A 22613-nucleotide genomic window follows, 5' to 3' on the forward strand; every position below is an offset into this window, starting at 1 on the left:
TTTGTGGGTTTCTATGGTTTAAAAAAATGGAGGTCTGGGCTGGAGTTTTGGCTCAGTGATAGAGTACTTTCCTAGCATGTGTGAGGCACTGAGTCCGATCCCCAGCATCACATTAAAAATAAAACAAATGAAATACAGGTATTTAAAAAAGAGTATTAGGGGCTGGGGTTGTGGCTCATGGGTAGAGTGCTCACCTGTCAAGCATGAGGCACTGGGTTCAATCCTCAGCACCACATAAAAATAAAGATATTGTGACCATGTATAATAAAAAATATTTTTAAAAAAATGGAGCTCCAGGCATGGTGGTGCACAGGAGGATGAGATAGGAGGATCGAAAATTCAAAGCCAGCCTCAGCAACATAGTGAAACCCTATCCAACTCAGAGAGAGCTTGTCTCTAAATAAAATACAAAATAGGCCTGGGGATGTGGCTCGGTGGTTGAGTGCCCCTGGGGTCAATACCTAGTACCAAAGGAAAAAAAGAAAAGAAAAAAAAAAATGAGGAATAATACACTAGGGATATATAATAATTACCTACAACATTAAAGGTCCAATTGAGATTTGTGGCCATATATGAAAATAAAGATATTCTACATAATTTATGTGTTTGTCCAGCTAAGTTCAGACACAGGTACAGGTGTGTTGGACCTAACGTGTATTGCCAAGTAATGCCATGAACTGACCAAAAAGCAGGTGGATGGACATGAGGTAATGATAATAAGAACTGTTGTGAAATTTAAGCTGAGTTTGGAGGACATCTGAGGTGGAGGATCATTGGCTAGGCAGCCCCAGTGGCTTGTTGGAGTCAGAGTGCTAGATGGCATGAGTTAAAAGATAGGATAGATAGTCTGAGAATGAAGAGTTGCCATTATTGGTGTGACATGAGAGCAAGTGGCTGATGTAGTTGGAAGACAGAATCATTGGAGCAGAGGAAATCCAGATACCTACGGCCAGAAATTGGAGAGTCATCTCTACATACTGAAGTCACCAAGAATTAAGGCAGGGATGATATTAGAGTGAGGGGTTTCTCTGGACTTTTCTGGATGGGACCTCAGAAAGACTACTGATTGTTGATATAACACAAGAAACTTGTTCAACTTCAGGTTGTCAGAAAGTAGCAAGTGAACAAGGGTTAAAGGGAGTGAGAGGACTAGGGCCTAGCTCAGTGGTACAGTGCTTGCCTAGAGCATGCATGAAGTCATGTATCCAAAGACAGTAGATTTTCAGAATTACAAGTGTGCTCAGTATTGCTAGTACAGAAAACTAGGATAAGTGGAAGTGAAAGATCATCAGTAATGGGGACTCAAAAAGTGGGCAAGGTTGGGGCACGTGAGGGAAATGAGACAGTGAACTGATGGGAAATAATAGAGCACTGTTTCAGGAGGTATGAAGGATTTTATATATTTATAATTTTTTTCTTACCCACAGAGTGCTGGCAGATAGTTGAAAGACAAGATATGTTTGTGAAACAGTAATAAAGTAGATAGAATACTAATTGTACTAGAACTTTGGCAAGAAGAAACATTTGAAACTTCCTTAATTTTTAGTCTTAGTTTTGGTCTAGAAATGAGTTACGAGTCTACTACAGTTAATATTAAACTGTAGTAATCTATCTGTCATTATATTAACTATAGCAGAAGGTAATCTTTTTATTCATAGGATTATAAAACAAGAGATGTGACTGATGATGTGAAAAATATTGTAAGTTTTGTTCAAGAGTATAGTTCATCACAAGGAACAAGAAATATAAAACATGTAGGTCCTTCTGGAAGATTTACTATGAACATGCTGGTTGATATTTTCCTGGGTAAGTCATCTGTTCTTTTTTAGTTAATTGAAATTAAACATCTAAAAAATTCAGATGGGCCTAGTGGTGCACATCTGTAATACCAGTGATTTGGAGACTGAGGCAGGAGGATTGAAAGTTTGAGGCGAATATTACTCTGCATTAAAAAATGACAAAATCATAGAATTTGGAGGGAAATGGATGGCATTAGAGCACATTATGCTAAGTGAAGCCAGCCAATCCCTGAAAAACAAATGCCAAATGTCTTCTTTGATATAAGTAGAGTAACTAAGAACAGAGTAGGGCCGAAGAGCATGAGAAGAAGATTAACATTAAACAGGGATGAGAGGTGGGAGGGAAAGGGAGGGAGAAGGGAAATTGCATGGAAATGGAAGGAGACCCTCAGGGTTATACAAAATTACATACAAGAGGAAGCGAGGAAAAAGGGAAAAATAATACAAGGGGGAGATATGAACTGCAGTAGAAGGGGTAGAGAGAGAAGAGGGAAGGGGAGGGGAGGGGAGGGGAGGGGAGGGGGGATAGTAAAGGATAGGAAAGGCAGCAGAATACAACAGACACTAGTATGGCAATATATAAATCAATGGAAGTGTAACTGATGTGATTCTGCAATCTGTATACGGGGTAAAAATGGGAGTTCATAACCCACTTGAATCAAAGTGTGAAATATGATATATCAAGAACTATGTAATGTTTTGAACAACCAACAATAAAAAAAATTTTAAAAAATAATAATAATTTTAAAAAATTTAAAAAAAAAAAGAAAGAAAGTTTGAGGCGAGCCTCAGCAATTTAGTGATGCCTGTCAAAATTAAAAAGGCTGGGATGTATCTCAGTGGTAGAGTAGCTCTGGGTTCAATCCCCAGTACAGAAGAGAGAGAGAGAGAGAGAAGGAAGGAAGAGGGAAATAAATAAGCAAAATAGTTCTCCCTGGGAGATAGAGATAATTTAGAAAATAGGCAGTAATTTAAGGAGAGAGAAGGGAAGATTCCAAATTAATATTACCACAAAGATTTAAATAGCAATTTAATATTATGGAAAAGAAAGCATAAGAAAGAGCTGTTAAACACTTAACAGAATTGACAAAGTAAATTTAAAAGAAAGGTTGGAAAATAAAGTCAAAAAAAATCTTCTAAGATCCAAGCAAAATGATTGGAAAACTGGGGGCTGAGGTTGTAGCTCAGTGGTAGAGCACTTGCCATACTAGTGTGAAGCACTGGGTTTGATTCTCAGCACCTCATATAAATAAAGAAATAAATATCAGCAACTAATAAAAAATGTAAAAAAATTAAAAAGGAGAGGTAAAAGGACCAGTGGCACACACCTTTAATCCCAGCAGCTCCATAGGCTGAGGCAGGAGGATATAGCAAGTTCAAAGCCAGCCTCAGCAACTTAGTGAAGCACTAAGGAACCTAGTGAGACCCTGTCCCAAAAAATAAAAAAGGCTGGGTATATGACTCAATGGTTAAGCACCCCTGGGTTCAGACCCTGGTACAAAGGAAAGAAGGTAGGTAAATGGGCCCTTCAGAGATTAGATGGGAGATAGGACATTTTCTGTGGCCATGTCTGTTTAAGTATGGTGTACAGACTTCTCATCTTTGCTTATAAGATCAACCTTCTCTGGTTTATCCCAGGGAGGGAATTGATGACAAGTGAGTTCTTTTGGGTTCTTTGGACAGACTCTTCTTTTTAGCAGATAAAAGATTTCAGGAACTCAAATGCCTTCTGCTCAAAATAATTTTTATGCCACGGTGGCATAATCTAAAACTCGTCAAAGACAATCTTAAGCTTTCAAAAGAAAAAACAGGAACTAAAACCAGACTAACATCAGATTAATATCAGCAATCATGGGAACTAAACAAAATGATCACACATCACAAGATGTTAGATAGTGGCACGGACCTGTGAGTCCACTGAGAAGAAATCCCATCATAACGGCTATGCTATACGGCCAGTAGCAATCTGTACAAATTGTAACAGAAGGTCAAGAATAACGAGTCTCCATCAGTATATAGAAAGAATTAAAAAAATTTTTTTATTGTTTATAGTGATTAACACAAACATTACTTCTTTTTTTTATAATAATAGTAGGAGAGTTCAATATCCCATTCTTATTTTTTTTTTAATATTTATTTTTTGATTTTACGGCGGACACAACATCTTTGTTTGTATGTGGTACTGAGGATTGAACCCGGGCCGCACGCATGCCAGGCGAGCACGCTACTGCTTGAGCCACATCCCCAGCCCCAAACATTACTTCTTGACCAACAAAAGAGAAGGGTCTGGAAACTCCAAGGGGGAGATTATATAAGAGCCAAGATCAGATATAAAACAAAAGAAATCATAACTTGATTTTGAATAATTGATAAAACTTATAAAAAATAATCCATTTGACATGGATGAAGTAAACATTTTCCTTTGGATTGCATAAGAGCCAGGACATTGTTCCAAATATGGAAGAAACTTGTCATAAAATAAGTAATTAGAATCCACATATAGACTTAACCATGGTTACAGACAGGCCAGCATGTAAATGCTAATCTCAACGTGTTAGAATAAAAGTAGGATAAAAGGAGTATGGAAGGGCTTCGTGTGCACATTACCTCTTATAGAGGGGAGGATGTTTGTGGGGAGTTCTTTCTAAAGGTACAGAAATAGTCAATCAATAGATGTCCAGGCATGCATGCCTCTAAACCCAGTGACTTGGGAGGTTGAGGCCGGAGAATCACAAGATCAAAGCCAGCCTCAGCAATTTAGTGCCCCTGGGTTCAAGCCCTGGTACCAAATAAAAAAGATGAACCGATAAATAGGATATAACTAACAAATTTTGGGGAAGGAGAAAGTGAAAGGAATAACATAAATGGTCTTTCATAGTGGGGATTCAGTAAATAAATTTCAAATGGTGACCCTGGCTGAAAATAAAAACATTTTAAGTGATAGCTGCCAAGCACAATGTCATATGCCTGTAATTCCAGTTCCTGGGAGGCTGAGGCAGGAAGATTGCAAGTTTGAGGTCAGCCTCTACCACTTAGCAAGTCCCTGTCTCAAAATAAAAAGAACTAGGGTGTAGTTCAGTAGCAGAGCACTTTCCTAGAATGTGCAAGGCCCTGGGTTCCATCCCTGGCACCAAAAATAAAAAGTACATGCAACCACAGAAATTTTAGAATTTCACTCAGATATTCTTATACAGAAATGAGTGTTGATTTGTACCACAGACTTTCCTATGAAATAGATGATCTATTGGTCAAACATGTTCATGAATGACTTTTTAAGCTTCTTATAAGCGTGTTGGTATACCTATATTTACTCATCTAACTTCTTCTGCCTTTAGGGAGTAAGAGTGCAAAAATTCAGTCAGGTATATTTGGAAAGGGATCTGCTTATTCACGTCACAATGCTGAAAGACTTTTTAAAAAGCTAATACTTGAGAAGATTTTGGATGAAGACTTATATATCAATGCCAATGACCAACCAATTGCCTATATAATGCTGGGAACAAAAGCCCAGAGTATACTAAATGGGCATTTAAAGGTAAGCCATTTTAAATGTTTGTTTTATTTTATTATCTCACAGTGAGTGGACCAAAGTATATTACTGCAAAGTGCAGTGTCTGTCCCAAGGCTTACCAATACCACATTTCTAGATGCTGTCCTATAGGAACATATTCTGAACTTCTTAATTGGAAAGAGCTTAAAATTGAATTCAAGTTATTTGACATCTGTCAAAATGAATTTAATGGGTTTTGGGGTCACTAAATCTTCCTATAATCATTTAATAAGCATTTTTTAAGAAACTATGCTATACCAGATCCTGGAGACAGAAAAATGGAGAATCCATAGCCCCTATTCCAAAGGGGCTTATTGTCTACTTAGAAGAACAGTAATGCAAAAATAAATAAATAAATGCAGTTAATCATTGAATAAAGCCCCTATTTGGGAGCAAGTGTTCATTTATCTACTCCTATGATTTCTTTCTCACAAAGGTAGATTTTATGGAAATGGAAAATTTCAGCAATTTGAAAAAACAAAAAGCTTTAGTGGCAAAAGTATCTGAGAGGGAAGAGATGGTTAAGAAATGTCTTGGAGAACTTACAGAAGTCTGCAAATCTCTGGGGAAAGTTTTTGGTGTCCATTACTTCAATATTTTTAATACTGCTACTCTCAAGAAGCTTGCAGGTAGGTGCATGTGTACCTTTCATTACATGGCACAGATTAATAAGGTAAAATTCACCTTACTAAGGAACTTCTTGAGTGATAAATATGTCCAGTCTATTTAATTATTTTATTTAATCTCTGTTTTGAAAGCTCTTTAACCATTTAAACTCATTCTTGAGATAAAATCATAATTCTTGAAGACATAAACAGTTCCACCAGGTGTAGTGGTGCATATCTGTGATCCTAGGGACCCATGAGGCTGAGGCAGGAGGATAATAAGTTTGGGGACAGCCTCAGCAACTTAGCAAAACCTTGTCTCAAAAAATATAAAAAGGACTAAGGATGTAGCTTAGTGGTTTTTTTAAAAAAAAAAAAAAAAAACCTGGATTCACACACACACACACACAAAATAGAGTTTTAAGGACTAGGGGATAGCTTAGTGGTCAGATTCTACCCACGGCACTGCCAAAAAAAATGTGTGTGTGTGTGTGTGTGTTTTGATATAAATATCATATTGTGTGTGGTATGATTTTAAATTTATATTTTGCTCTAATGCTAGATGTTAAAAGATGAGGTTAATTGTATTATGTAAAGTCAGGTGTCGATTATTTGTGCTGATTATTTACCTGCCTTATAATGTTTAGCTTCATTTCCATGTGCAAAAGTCAGTGTTGTGAAGAGCTAAGTTTTTTATAAAAAGAAATCATGCTTTATGCTTCTTTGAATCTGGATCTAGCATACTGATGTGTCTTTAGTTAAGAAGTACTTACTGATTGTTTCCATGGATTGAAATAGATCAACCTAGAATTTCAGTAGTAAAGTCTCTGAAAAATAAGTTGTTCATATAATTGACTGGTGCACATTTCTTCCTGCATTGAGTTTCTTAATCATCACCTCTCTCTTCCATTCTTACCCCTACTGCCAAATCACTCTTTCACTCAGGTGTCCAGGTCCTAATGTTTCTCATTCTGGTTTGTTTTGTTGTGTGCTATGGTACTGGGGGTTGTACCCAGGGTCTTGTCCATACTAAACACCTGCTCAACCACTGAGCTACACCCCAGCCCACCAAAAGGTATCAACAAAAGGTTGCACATCTTCTGGAAACAAAAATGTAATACTGCTTCGTCTGCTCTAGGCATTTTTTTTTCTTTTTCTTTTTTTTTTTTTTAACATTTATTTTTAGTTGTAGGTGAACACAGTACCTTTATTTTATTTTCATGTGGTGATGAGTGCCTCACACATGCTAGGCAAGCACTCTTCGTCTGAGCCACAACCCCAACCCCTAGGCATCTTCTTTTTTTAGGTCACATAAAAAAATTGAAAGAAACTGAAATTGTGGTCATTTCCTCAAAGACTCAGTAAATTAATGCCAAATTTATTCCCCATTACTGTGTCTCCAGCTTTTCTGCATTCATAGTTTTTTTTTTTAATAGTTGCTTTTTTAATGCTAATCACAGTACAAACTCTTTGAAGATGTTATGTAGCAAAGTTATATATGTAAGATACCAATAATAGAGTGACTTTGTTAACCTGTCAACAGTATTAATAGCTGGGACCAAGTTACCTGGACCAGCAACAACCAAAAGATAACTGCCAATGGCCATCAGCAATTGTAGGATGCATCTTGACTTCCGGAATGCTACTATGTGAAAAAATATGTGACTTAGAATCAATGAAGAACAGCATTTTTTCCCAAGATTATTAGTGTAGTTTCTCAACTGGTCTCCTTATGTCCAGATGTGAGCACTATGTACATCTTAATCTTTCCAAAAACCACTAAAACTACAACAGCTTTACAGATAAAATATAAATTCTATCAAGGGTCTACATTTTACTTGCCTTTCCCACTTCATCTTCCACTAGCCCCCTTCATAAACCTTCTGTTCTGTCCCACAGTCTATCGCTTTTCCTCTAAACATAGGAATGATGTGAAAATCACAGATTGGAAAGGATCTGAAATCCATCCTTTGCTCAAGTCAGATAAATAGGAATTATTACTCCCTTACTCCCCATAGCCACACAACAAATGCTACAGATTCAGCCTCCAAAACTTAACCAAGTCTCTCCTCTCTGACTCCACTCCTACATTCTAGATTGTTCTATCATTACTTGTTCGTGCACTGGCTCCCACCAGGCTCCTAGTTTCCATCTTTCCCTCACAGTCTATATTCCATACAGCAGCCAGAGTGACCTTTAAAATGACAGACTTGTCCAGTTGCAAGATGGATGTGCTGTCTGTCTGTAGAGGATTTTGAATTTTGAACTGCCTGCTCATTGCTGCATTCCACATGGGAAAGACTGGATGAAGAACAAATTTGGGCTGGGGGCAGTAGCATTTGGTTAGGTCTCTTGGGCAGGGTGTACAAGTCTGGAGTGCCAGAAAGAAGTCAGAGCTGGAAATAGAAATGTGGGTGTTCTCAGCAAATACAGGGGACATCAGTCTTGCAGCTGGGCAAATCTTGGCAGTGGGAATAGTGGCAAGAGCAGAGTCTGTTTAAAGTCTGAGTACATTGCCCAAAGCCCATGGCCCTCTCCCACTCACTGCCCTGGTTTATGTGTCCTCCCTGCTGGAATTGGATGATGGCTTCTGCCCTTTGGGCCTGTCTGCTGCCTCTGTGGTACTAACTTTGCCTAAAGCGGCCTGTGTGGGCTGGGGATATCACTCAGTTGGTAGAGTGCTTGCCTAGCATGCATAGGCCCTGAGTTCAATATCCAGCACCACAACAAGAAAACAGAAAATCGGGCCATGTGCTTTGTGCCCAGTGCTCTGCAGTTAGCGGGCATTTAGCAGACATGAACTGAAAGAGTGAATGAGCATGAATTCAGTGGATTTTCTATGGGTGGTAATTTAAATTCCTAATTTTATACCCATGCACAGAATCTTTATCTTCTGATCCTGAGGTTTTACTTCAAATTGATGGTGTTACTGAAGACAAGCTGGAAAAATATGGTGCAGAAGTGATTCCAATATTACAGAAATACTCTGAGTGGACATTGCCAGGTTCGGTATTCAGCAAATGTGTGTTTTATAAAAGCCTGTTTTAATGTTAAGCAATATATCTCTCTGGATTAGAATTATGTGGTTTCTGGGTTCTGTTGATGATTCTTACACCTTGTTACACTGAAGTTCAAATCCTCAGAACAGCCCCAGTGGTATAGAGGCACTTCTGAGAGAACACTAGTGTTTATTCAGTTATTAAACTTGCTAATAGGGCCCAAAAGGGAACATTAGGCCCAGTCATTGCTGGTTCTGGTAAAGTGAGTACCAAGAAATAGCAGCCCTGGGTGCCCATCTCATATCTGTCACTATCTTACTCTGTGATCCTTGGCAAACCACCAGCAACCTCTTTGTGCTTCAGTGTCCTTATCTGAGGAAGGAACATGTTATGTAACAAGTATATCTGGAGATAAAATGTAGAGGTTCAAATGCTTTGGAAAAAATGAACAAATCTTCAGAATGCTACTGTTATTAGTCATTGAAAGAACATGCCCTAGTGAGGGCATCATTAACAGATGCTCCCAAAAGTCGCTTTAGGCATGTCCTGTAGGGCCTCATCACTGGCTGTGGAATGTACTGACTAAAAAAAAAAACAGAGAACAAGGAAATATTTTGTTGCAGGAAATAGTAAAAGGGCAGATGTCTGCCCTCCACTAACATATTGCCATTCAATAAGACCTCACAGACCAGCCAAGTTCAACGTTTTCCTTTTTCTGTAATAAGCAAAGGAAAATCTTCTCCAGGCTAATGAAATGGTGAGCAAAAAGAGAAATAAATGAACATGTACTTTAAGCTTTCATTTTACAATGTTTTTTATCCATTAAAAAGTAGGTTCCTCATAAATTCCTTTATATGATAATTATTTCATTAAAAGCCACACTCTGGGGCCAGGGATGTAGCTCATTGGTACAGCACCGGCCTAACATGTGTGAGACCCTGGATTCCATCCCCACAAAAAAATAAAATAAAAGCCATGCTCTAATTATATTTGGTGATCCTTGGTAGAAGCTTCACATTTGTTTCATGTCATAACTAGTTTGGAAGGGGCTTTTGTGCACACAGACAGGGCTGCTTCAGGGAAACATCCCAACAGCGTGGTGACTATTACTCCCTCTTCTAAGCACTTTGTGACAAGAGCTTCACTGTCTTATACCATCTCATCCTTACAACCCCCATTTTACAGATGAGGAGAGTGAAACTTTTCATTTTTCCAGAGTCACACAACTAGTATGACAGTGCTCTTTCCCCTGTGCAGTATCTGTTTCCCATATGAACCAGGGTTGGAATCCCAAGCCCTCCATGCTACCCATCCGACTAGGCAGCAGGGTGGCCTGGAGGGCACACCAGAGCAGCTTCCTTTAAGGATGCCTTGCATTCAAATACAGATACCTATAGAAACTACCATAGGTATTCTTTGCAAATGTGTGCTTTCATACAGGCCCTTTTCCTGCAGAAGATGTGAAATATTCACAACAATTATGCAAAGAAGTAGCTTTTGTCTATGAAGAAATATGGTTTAGAATTTTCTGATACCCATTTATTAAGAAACTATTGTTCAAAGCCAAGGCAGAATATAATTTATGTTTCCCTTTTGTTGGGCTTATTTTTTCAGCATGTTTAAAATCATAGATAAAATTGTTTAACATTTATAGCAGGATTAACTGCCCAGTTCATCATAGGAGTGCAGGCTGCAAAAGGTAGAATATGAGCTAAACCTGATTGAACTGTTGAATCAATATGGCAGGAAGGTACCAGGAAAGCAGCTGGGGATTGACTGAACTGTGTATCTGTGTGTCTGAACTGTGAAGCTGTGTATCTTCATACAGACAGTAGAACACATGGGCCAGCTCCATATCACCTGTAAATGTCTGCATTTCCTGTTTGTAGCCAAGGACAGTTCTCCAGGGGTAAGCCTTCCAGGCAACAGAGGCCCCAGAAAGAATGATCCTGAGGAACTCGATGAGGAAGAACCTGTGTCTTCTCATTACTTTACAAATAAAACCAGAAATGAAAGAAAGAGGAAGAAGATGCCAATCTCCCAAAAGTCTAAGAGGAGAAAAAGTAGTTACGGTGGTTTCAAGCCAAAAGGGTATGTTCTTTGATGTCTTTTACAACATAGAGTATAAGGGAGAAAAGGACAAGTATATATAAATGCTTTGAAGCATTTATTAAAATTAGCCATTGTTAAATGTTGCCTTTCCAGCTAATGAACTGAGGGTTAAGGTCTGATCCAAAACAAAAACATTATTCCAGACTTTTTTTTTTTTTTTTTTTTTTTTTAAAGCTTGGTTCTTGTCCCCAATGTTAATTCAAGCCAATTTAATAATGAGGACACGTTTTTTTGTTTTTTTTTTTAAGAGGGAGAGAGAAAATTCTTTAATGTTTATTTTTTAGTTTTCAGCAGACACAACATCTTTGTTTGTATGTGGTGCTGAGAATCGAACTTGGGCCGCACGCATGCCAGGCGAGCGCGCTACCGCTTGAGCCACATCCCCAGCCCTATTCCAGACTTTTTAAACCATCTACTCCTAAATTGATTATGACTAATGTTTTCTAATTTATTTTTAAATAAATGACAGTGGAATGCATTACAATTCTTATTACACATATACAGCACAATTTTTCATCTCTCTGTTTGTATATAAAGTATGTTGACACCCAATGCGTGTCTTCATACATGTACTTTGGATAATGATGTCCATCACATTCCACCATCCTTGCTAATCCCCTGCCCCCTCCTTTTCCCTCCCATCCAGCTCCTCCAATTTGTTTGTTTTGTTTGATTGAACCCAGGGACACTCTACCAGTGAGCCACATCCTTAGCCCTTTTTTTTTTTTTTTTTAATATTTTTTTAGTGGTAGATGAACACAATATTTTTATTTATTTTCATGTGATACTGAGGATCGAACCCAGGGCCTCACACATGGGTGGCAGGTGCCCTACCACTGAGCCACAACCCCAGCCCTCTAGCCCTTTTTATTTTTTGAGACAGGGGCTTACTAAGTTGCCCAGACTGGCCTCCTGCCTCAGCCTCCCAAGCAGCTGGAGTTACAAGTATATACCACTGTGCCCAACAAAATTTCTCCAATTTTGACCTTGCCTTAGAAACCTTTTTTGTTTTTGGATAATTGCGCTTCTTAAGAGATTTTTCCACCAAAAGTACCATAAATCATGTTCCGGTTAAATAAATAGAAAAGGGTTTTGTGCCCTTCTGGCTTTTATGTTTCTGCCAGTACTTGTTACACTGCTTTTCATGGCAGCAGAACTCTATGAACCTCCACCTGGAGATATGCAGATGCTCCCTACTATTCATTAACTGCCATTCAATGAGCCACTGCAAGAGTTGCAGAGAAGAGACCACAGTGGAGAAACCAAAAGGTCAAGCAAGCCAGGCGTCTTGGGGGCGGGCCACATAAATGACTTCTATCTTCCCTTTCCCACTTTGCTCTGCTGGGATGTGTCTTCTCTGGGGGCTGTCTGTATACCAAGCAAAGAACAAAAGCTAGTATGGTCATATCTTGACAGCATGCTTATAATGCATAGTTTTTAGTAGCATCTTTCCTGACTTCTGCCAGGGCACCTCCACCTTCTGCCTTGTAGGTAAGGTCTGGCAGGATGAACAATTCCAATCAATCTGGCTGATTGTGGCTCCAAAATGACTGTATATTGTAACAGAATTGCTTGCAGAGAGAGAGGGCAACCAGTCTGCAGTCAACTTTTGCAATCTGTTGTGTTTGCTTTTGTGGTTTTTCTACCTCTTTTCCTTCTGGATAATAAAAAACAAAAGTGGAATGGGGGAAGAGAAAGGAAGGCAAACGTTACCAAATTGTCATTTCTTGTTAAGTTCATAAACAAACATCTTGTATGTGCTAATCCTTCTGCCAGAGTACAAAAATTGAAGGAATTAGTAAATGTTAGTTTAATTTTGTGGGTTTTAATGCGCAAGTGACCGGCAGATATCCTTTACTGAGGACATTTTCTTTTTTCCTTCATTTATTCCTCTGCCTTGGGAAATACTCATTTCCTCATTCACACAGAACAGAAGACCTTAAAAGGCCTCTGGTCCAACCCCAGCGGGTTTATGGTAGGGAAGCTGTGGCCTGGCTGACGTGGGAAGGGTTTGCCTGAGGCAGGCCCAGCCAGGTCTCAGTTTCAGAAGTAGGACCAGGCCAGCCTAGAGGACTTTCATTTCTGCACTTAGTCTATGGAAATTCCTCAAAAACATGCATGATCTCTTCTCTCAATTTTACTTATTGGAACAAAGCAAAACCCTGTTATATTATTCACCGCTGTTGACTCCCTTAATTAATTTTCACAACGTTTGTTTCTTAGAGTGAAGCATTTTACTCTGTCACCTCAAACCTAACTTAATAAGTAGTCAAACTCATACTTGTTCAAAAGCCAGTTCCAGTTTCCATGCCAGGTTCTAATTAGCCTGTGTGTTTAAGATGGGATTCTTTGTAATCCTCACTGGCTGACACCAGTGCGTTTTGTAACTCTCTTCCCCCTTGCCACAGCCTCTTTCTATCTGCACTCCACTCTCCTGGTTTCTACTGGCTTCTCTGAGAGGTGGTTTCCCAGCTCCCAGTCTGCTCACCTGGTTGAGAGTCCCTCCCTGCACAGAAAGAGAATAAACTTGGCTCTTTGCCAGAGATCTTAACTCTCCACCCTGCCCTCCAAGTCTTACATCTCCAGGATAACACACAATGAGCCAGTTGTGTTCCTGGATGTCTGAGTGGGAGGAAAATGGATGGCCCCAGTGAAATGGAGGCTGCTGTCGGCAGATTCATTCTGTAAATCAACATAAACAGCAGGTTTTTGCTCCGGGCTTAATTTCTCAGCAGGAAATCAGCATAGGAAAACTTCAGGCTGCTCTCTGCTGCCTTAGCAGATCTTTGCCAGATCTGCCCTAGAGGAAGAGTTAAAACGTTGAAAATCACTTTTCATCCAGCCCCATGAGAATGTCATCTCTTAGAGCCTGTGGCCCTGATTCTTGGCCCCCAAATCAGAGCTGGGAGCCCTACCGCCTGCCCTGGTGCCATGGAAGTAGTGGTGGGCCTAACTTGGCACTTGGGTGGGTTGCCGAGCAGCAGGAAGGGCTTCTCTAGATAATGCTGCTTGTGTTGCTCTGTTATTATGCAGGCCTCACCTCATAGTTGTTTGGTTTGGATTTTATTGGGGGGAAAGAAAGTTGTTATCAGCAAGAGAAGCAATGTGGTGGAAGGACTTTGTAATAGGCTATTTCAGGGGCTTCTTCCCAGGTTTTAAGGGGCAGTGGAGTGGGAGGAGAGACTGGCAGATCTTTAGGTGTAAGCAAGGTGGCTTCTGGTTTATGTGGTCCTAGCAGACACCACTGGGTGAGGCGATGCTTGCCCCTCCTCAGGGAACCACATCTTCAGCCTTCCTCTGGGCTAAGTCTGGTGAGAAGAGGCTTATCCCTGCTTCTCCTGGCCAACCAAGGGGCTGTGGTAGCAGGACCATGAACAGGAGCCCAGATCTGCTTCATCTCCACTCGCCCACAAAGCTGCCTTGGTCAAGACTGAACAAGTATGATAATTCCAGGATATCTCTTGGTCAGGGATTTTTAAAGTATTTTTATGTGCAAGGCATGGTGGCCCATACCTATAATCCCAGCTACTGTTGTGGAGGCTGAAGCAGGAGGATCAGAGATTCAAAGCTAGCCGGGTAACGTATTGAGACCCTGTCTCAAAAAATAAAAAGCAGGGCTGGGGATGTGGCTCAAGCGGTAGCGCGCTCGCCTGGCATGCATGCGACCCGGGCTCAAACCTCAGCACCACATACAAACAACGATGTTGTGTCTGCCAAAAACTGAAAAATAAATATTAGTTTTAAAAAATAAAATAAATAAATAAAAAGCACAGGCTGGGGTTGTAGCTCTGTGGTAGAGCACTTGCCTCGAATGTATGAGGCACTGGGTTCAATTCTCAGCACACATATAAATAAGTGATTAAAATAAAGGTCCATCAACAACTAAAATATATATATATATATATATATATATATATTTTTTTTTTTTTTTTTTTTTTAACATTTATTCTTTAGTTGTAACTGGACACAATATCTATTTTATTTACTTATTTTTACGTGGTGCTGAAGATTGAACCCAGGGCCTTGCAGGTGCTAGGTGAGCATTCAACCGCTGAGCCACAATCCCAGCCCCTAAAAAATTATTTTTTAAAAAAATAAATAAAAAGGGCTAGGGGATGTGGCTCAGTGATAGACCACCCCTGGGATCGGGTACCACCAAAAAAAAAAAAAAAAAGATTTCTTTTATTTGATCAGAATAGATCTGGGTGTATGGATCTCAACTCTGTTCTCTGCAGAGTGGCTCTGATTGTAGGCAGAAGAAGGAGTAGGCAGAGAGAGGGTCTGAGGCCTGGTCACAAATCACAGAATTAAAAAAGAATCCTTGATATTTAGAAGGACAAATTTAGGATAAATTTATATGGTGGGCAGTGGTCCTTTCTTCCTTCAAGAAATTGAGGATGTGTTTTTACTCCTAGCTACAATAGTAGTAAAAACACATCCTCAATTTTCTGTATATTTAATAAAGGAAATTTACCTTACCCAGGGTTACAGAAACATGAGCCAAGGAAAATCATGGATCACGGCTCCAAGCAGGTTAAGAAAAAAACTGGTCACTTTTGTTTTTGTTTACCATTTTAATTTTCTTTTTCTTTTTTTTTCCTTTGTCACATTTTTAGTAAATCCTCCAACATAATGGGATCCAGTTCAGCCTTGCATGGTTCTCAGGCAGCATCAGGGGCCAGAAGAAAATTGGGAATTATGGCGCCACCAAAGCCTATAAATAGACCATTTCTTAGGCCTTCATATGCATTCTCATAACAACCAAGTCTTGATGTACATAGATCTTGTTTGTCAGCATCTGACCATCTGTGAATATAGAGCTGTTAGTCTTATTATGCCATTTTGAAATTTTTACTTATATATTAATATTTAAATAAATGCTTAGGGGAGATCATTCTTATTTTTTGAATAATTTTTTTTTTTTTTTTTTTTTTTTTAATTGGAGAGTGAACTCAGGGGTGCTCAACCACTGAGCCACATCCCCGGCCCTAATTTGTATTTTATTTAGAGACAGGATCTCACCGAGTTGCTTAGCACCTCGCCATTGCTAAGGCTGGCTTTGAACTTATGATTCTGTCTCAGCCTCCCAAGCCACTGGGATTACAGGCGTGCTCCACTGAACCTGGCTTAAATAAATAATTTCTTTTGAATAGCATGTTTTTCTGCCACTGGAAGTGTTGTGGCCATTTTTTCTCAGAATGTCTAAGCAGCAGCTGAATCATCTCTCAGATAAATCCTAAGTATAACATGAAACACAGAAGTCAAAGGAAGAGACACCCATGGGACATTGTGAAATCATACAACAAAATTAAAAGACAAATGACAGAGAAAATACATTACAAAGGATTAATGTTCACAATATACAAAGAGTATCTATAAATCATTGAGAAAAGCTTAATACAGAAGACAACTAACAAAGAATGTGAAAGGCCTGGTTCCAGAAGAAGAAATACTAATGTCTCACAAATATGTGAAAAATCCTACATTTTTCTAATTAAAAATATGAATTTAAACCATGAGATGCCATTCTTTTGCCTGTCAAATTTTCAACACTGGAGCTAGGTTCAGTAATGCATGCCTGTAATCTTAGCTATTGAGAGGCTGAGGCAGAAGGATTAAAAGTTCAAGGCCAGCCTGGGCAATTTTATTTATTTATGTGCAGTGCCAAGAATCTAACCCAGTGCCTCACACTTGCTAGGCAAGTGCTCTACCAATGAGCCACAACCCCAGCCCTAAGCCTGGGCAATTTAGTGAGATCTGGTCTCAAAAATAAAAAGGGTTGTAGGTATAGCTCAGTAGTAAAGTGTTTGCCTAGTATGCATGAGGCCCTGAGACCAATCCCCAGTACTAGAGGAAAAAAATTTGTTTTGTCAACATTGAATGGAGATGGCCAAATTCTATTAATAAGAATGTATTAAATATTGACTTGGCTCTTGGTTTGCCCTTTGTTTGATGTCCCACCCCTTGACCTCATTCAGGAGAGGACTTCCATGCTACAGGTGTTGAAAGGCTTGGCTGGAAGCCTTCAGAGCCACAGCCTGTGGCCTCAGGACTGAGGTGGACCCTGCACCCACTGGGAGGAGCTGCTTATTTACTGCCTCCTTAACTGCCACCTGAGGATTTTGGCTCTGTATTGACGGCTAGGGACTGGCCAAATGAGTTTGTGGAGGGCTGAGCTCCATACCCCAAAACGTCTTTCATAATTAACTGTTTCAGAGAAACCACTTTTCTGGCAAACCCTGACTTAAATTGCAGGTAGAAGCTTCTCTAGGGGTAAAGAGAAGGAATGGAGGACCAAGAAGCCAGTAGTTGAGGCCCTAGATAATGTCTCAGCACAAGGTCTCCCTGAGCCACAGCATCACTTTCCACTTGCTGCAGCATCGTGGGCCTTTGCAGAGCACACTGAGCAGAAGTGAAGCCACATCCTTTAGTTTCCTGCACACCTCTGTACTAGGCTCTGGAGATGCAGTTCAGCCTCTCGTGAGTGCACACTCTGCCTTCAGGGGCTTCCAGGGCTACAAGGGAACAGAAGCAGGCAACACTACATGGGAACCCAAATGGTAGAGAGCTGAGGCCATGTATGTGCAGGGCCAGCACTGCCCTCTGCCCTTGCCTTATACCTCTCAGCTGCAGCTTCAAGAATAGGGTGGCTCACCCCACCTCCCAGCAGGAGTCTGAGGCCTGGAGACCTTTGACTTAAAAAGTCTGACCATAAGTGGCAGAGCCTGGCCCCAGACCCAGTTCTGGAAAAGTTGTAGGTTGGAATGAGCTCCCTTCAGTTCATCTGGCCCCAGGAGGGGGCACAGTAAATGCAAGCTGCCTAACTCCAGCTTGGCCTCTAGCCTTCCCAGATACCCCCAGGAATGCAAGTGCTCCTCCCCTCACAGGGTAACCCCAAAAGAGCAGAATCAGGCAAGCCAAGACAAGTGACAGCAAAGCTGCTCCAGGCTGGGCCGTAATGGGGACCTTCTGTGGACACCACCAAGGGGCAGGCAGGGTACAAGTCCACAAGGGAATTCCATCCCAGAACCATCACTGGCCCTCCTTCCCCGAGCATAGGAAGGCCATAAGGAACACCTGACTCCCACCTTCGCCATCACCCCTCTGGAGGTCACAGGAAGAATCGCAGGCATAGGAAGAATCGGAATCTGTCTCTAGAGCTGTGTACACACCCTCCTGAGACCCTTTCACTTCAGTACAGTCAGGTGGGTCCTTGTTTACTTCCTCAGAGGAAGAAAATAAACATTGAGAGCCTGGTCTATGCCAAGGGCTGTTCCAGGAACTCCCACGTAATGTAGTCCACCACTTTCATCCCCTAACAGCCCTGGGAGGCAGGCACATCATAGTATCCTTTTTTATACAGAAAGCAGAATTCAGAGAGGTTATATAACTTGCCCAAACCCACACAGCTAGGAAGTGGTAATAAGTAGGGTAACATACATCTCAATTTGCCCTGAGTCCCAGTTTGTTGTCCTGGTGTCATAATTAACACAGCCCCTTTCATTCTCAAAAGTGTTCCACACAGGACAGTAAATTAGATGGAATCCAGGTCTGTGCTCTCAAGAATCTGCGTTCTTTCCCTGTAAGCCAACCTCCTCTCCCAACCCTGTTTTTCCAAAGTCTCGGGAGCCGCCTGCTCTGACCTACTCTGCTCAATACTGCAGGCTCCGGGGACAGAGGCTGCAGAACTGGCCCCCAGCACAGCTGAGCTGCCGTTTTCTCCAGAAGAGGAAGTGGAGGCTGTGATCCAGGCCCCCTTACTTTTCTTGAGAAATTGTTTCTCTTCCTCCCACCTCCCACAATGCCTGGAGCTGCTCTGAGCCCTGGAGGCCTTCTATATCCTTGGGGCTCCCAGAGGCTCAGCCCCAGCTCTTCCTTCAGCTCTGAGCAGCTGCCTGGGTGAGGTAACAGCCGCCAGCTCCACACAGTCCCCACACAGTCCAGGACTTCCACCCTGGCAGAGGGCTCTGGGCAGAGGGACATTGGCCTGTGGGTGCTCTGTGGTAGCCAGGGTAGAGTCCCCTCGGGTCCTGCAGTCTCTTCAGTGCAGCTGTCACAGCCCCTCATGGCCTTGCAACCAGGGTTCAGAGAAGCAGGCTGGGCCCCAAGCTCTGCCCACACCCTGCGAGGTGCTGCAATCCTGGGTGCTCTGAGGCCAGGGCTCAATTTCTGCAGAACTTAGCTGCAAGGACCCACACCCTTGGCCTTGCACATGCCCTCCTGCTCTTCCCCTGACTAAGGCTCTCAGCCAGACCGTGTTCACCGTTGGAAGGAGAGGGGGGAGGATGGAAGCAAGACACTGCAGTGGTTGAAGGGACCTTCCAGCCTGTTCTGTTAGCCACTAGAAGACAGGACAGGACAAGAAGCTAGAACTTAATTCTGTGAGGGTGAGTCATCCCCAGAGCAGGGCCTGCGGCTGGGTCTTTGACCAGGTGTAGTGACTTCACTGCTCCACAGCATGGTTCCATGATCCCAAAGGTTTGGCCACCAAGCCAAAACAGTACTCTGATGGCCCCTAAGCTGAGATCTACTCAGGATGTGGGAGTTCACTCCAGAGGGCCTCTGACCCCATGGGTCCCCCACTTAGAGCCTGCCATGCACAAAGTCTACTGGTATCACCCATTTCCTCAATCCCTGCCAATCGCCACGTAACCCCAGGAAAGATCAGGCAGGCCCTGACTCTGCCCAGACCTGGTTTGGAGTGGAATACAAAGGGAAGACTTCCTCCGCAGGGGATGACACAGGGCAATGACCCTCGGGTTGCAGAGGTGGTTTGCTGGGAACTCCTGATGGGGAGCTCCTCACCATCTTCAGGAAGGCCCTGCAGAGCCTCCATTAGCAGACTCTGGCCTCCCAGCCTGGACATCAGGCTCCAAGACTTGCAGGCAGAGTCCTGCTCAGACCAAGCACCTCTCGGGAAGGCCTTTGAATCTCCTGTGACAGGAGAAGCAGAACCCCACTAATAACACGGAGGAACAACTGTCTGCAGTGGCCCTGCTGAGCGGCTGGGGGAAATAGCACCAGACACATGCCCAAATGGAGCCCAGACACAGCCTGCACAACTGCATATGCATGGCACAGGATGGGCACTTGTACACCTAGCATTGCCACAGGTCCAGAGTTGGCAGACCTGTCCCTTCCTCAGCAGTCCATGACCTCTGCAAGCTCTACGGTCTCAATTTTTCGTGCATGCACAATAAGAATAACACCTGATTCCAGTCTCCCAAGTCTGTTGTGGGCATCCATCCTTTTGGTCATATATTCCACAAACATTTTTTTTTCCTTTCTCCCCACTTCCTGCCCCAGAACTAGGGATTAAATCTGGGGATGCTCTACTACTGAACTATATTCCCAGCCCTTTTTATATTTTATTTTATATTGAAACAGGGTCTCACCAACTTGCCCAGGCTGGCCTCCAATTTTTGATCCTCCTGCCTCAGTCTCCCGAATAGCTGGGATTACAGGCATGCTCTACCATGCCCAGCTTTCCACAGACATTTTCAGGCCAAAACACACAGCTATGGGTACAGCCCTGCCACCCTTTAGTAAGGTCACAGGCAGTGAGGGAAACACCCCAGGAAAAGAATGAGAACCCATGTAGTATCAGAGCCTAAGGGACAGGGCACCACAGGGCCAGCCCCAGTCCGAGTAGATGTGGGAAAGAGTACACAGGATTCTGGAGCAGCCACGGGGTCTCCAGGCCAGGGATCCCAAGCCTGGCCATCCCCACTGGGAACACCCTGTGCTTTCTCCTGGCCCCCTCTCTTCACTTCCTAGAAGAAGCAGAAGGAACATTAAGCCTACCATCTAGGGACCCCCTTCAGAGCTGAAAGTAACCCTTCCCAGCCTGACCCACCCCTCACTTTAAGGTGATGAACACCTGGCCAGGTCACCTGCCTGAGCAGCCACATGACATGACAGGAGCACAGCAAGAGCTCTGGTTCAGGGAGAGGACCCTAAGGTGGGGGACCCCAGCTCATCTGCAAGGACCCTTCTGTAGTCTGAACATGATTTGTCACCTCAGAAACTCCCATTGAATGTCATTACCATTGTGGTGGTGCTGGGAATTGGAGCCTTCAAGAGGTGAGGTCCTTACTATGGGACTAGATTCATTTGTGCAGGACTGCACTGGTTTCCTCAAGCATGGTCTATGCTGGGCATAGTGACACAGGCCTATAATCCCAGTAATTTAGGAGACTGAGGCAAGAGGATCACAAGTTCAAGGCCGGTCTAGGCAACTTAGTGAGACCCTGTCTCAAAATAAAAAATGAGTGGGGATGTTGTTCAATGGTAAAGCCCCCTGGGTTCAATCCCTAGCACCCAGAACTGTGAGCTAAATAAACTTTTTACCTTTATAAATTTCCCAGGCTCCAATATTCTATTAGAGTAACAGAAAACTGACTGAGTTGGACCCCCACCCATAGGACCTGTCACACCCCCTATCTTCCAAAGCTTAGGCATCTTTGTTCCCAGATCTAAATTATGCCCCAAGGGGACTGATGCACAGAAAATGTCTGATAACCAGTTGTTTGATAGATGAATGGATGATGGGCAGATCGGTGGGTGATTGGGAGAGTAGATGGATGGGTGATGGATGGGTGAAGAGACAGTTATGAGGGCCACTTCCTAGACTGCCCTCCAGGGGAAGATTAGACAGAAGGCTGGGACAGGGGTCTGCAGTCTGTGGGGTGATGGCATAGGACACTGTCATCCTCCCTCACTGCTTCTGCTGGCTTCTCCAAGACAGGTGAAAGTTGCCTGCTGGTCGGCCTGAGCATTCACCTGGAATTTCGTTTTTTTGTGTGTATTTTGATGTTTTGGGTTAGTGAGTGTCTTATTTGTTCTTAGATAGCTAGTCAGTTTCCCCCATTTATTGATTTAGAGCTGTATTGGTTATCACGGGCTAAGACTTTTAGCCCAGCTAAGCTTCCCCAGCATCTGCTTCCAGTCCCTTTTCTGTCCTGCGCACCTGCAGTTTACCTGATGTGGGAAGGCTTTTGTGAGAACCGCAAACTTTGTAATTGGATCCTTCCTGTGCAGAGTTCCGGATCCCAGCTGAGAAAGACAGGACCCAGGCCAGTGGTCCTCACACTTACCCAGCATTGCACCAGGGGCCATGGTGGAAAGAGTCTGACTCAGCAAATCTGGGAGAGGCTTGATGGTCTGCTTTTCTTCATTCAATTTATTTTTCTTTCATTTTTTTATTTTATTTATTTACTTCTTTCGCTACCCAGGATTGAACATAGGGCCTTGCATGTGCAGGCAAGCACAGCACCACTGACCTACAACCCTCCGAGGGGTCTGCACTTCTAACAAGCTTCCTGGTGCTACTGATGCCTCCTAGGCCCACATTTGGAGAACTACTGGCCTCCTGCATAGAAAAGGGCACCAGGGGGCAGCCCTCAGGGTGAACACAGATCACAGCACTTTTAGCTTCTTGCCAGCCTGCCTTCCTTCCTTCCTAAAATGGGGACTCCCTAGGCTGAGCAGGCTGGCTCAAGCAATCCTGCTCCAGCCTCCCTACAAGTTACAGACCCACATCACCATG

At 42.5% G+C, this 22613-nt stretch overlaps 1 protein-coding gene across 1 annotated transcript in view; it reads left to right on the top strand.

Annotated features, from left to right (window-relative positions):
- Blm (BLM RecQ like helicase) overlaps nt 1–15823 on the top strand; it is a 65326-nt gene extending 49503 nt beyond the window's left edge. Inside the window, exons 16-21 of the mRNA XM_076849423.1 lie at nt 1659–1806; nt 5135–5334; nt 5786–5978; nt 8836–8958; nt 10843–11044; nt 15682–15823. Of these exons, the coding sequence (XP_076705538.1) occupies nt 1659–1806; nt 5135–5334; nt 5786–5978; nt 8836–8958; nt 10843–11044; nt 15682–15823 (1008 nt within the window). The remainder of the gene's footprint in view (nt 1–1658; nt 1807–5134; nt 5335–5785; nt 5979–8835; nt 8959–10842; nt 11045–15681) is intronic.
- Nucleotides 15824–22613: the final 6790 nt, after the last annotated feature.

Source organism: Callospermophilus lateralis, chromosome 3, assembly GCF_048772815.1.
Source record: "Callospermophilus lateralis isolate mCalLat2 chromosome 3, mCalLat2.hap1, whole genome shotgun sequence".
NCBI classification, from domain to species: domain Eukaryota; kingdom Metazoa; phylum Chordata; class Mammalia; order Rodentia; family Sciuridae; genus Callospermophilus; species Callospermophilus lateralis.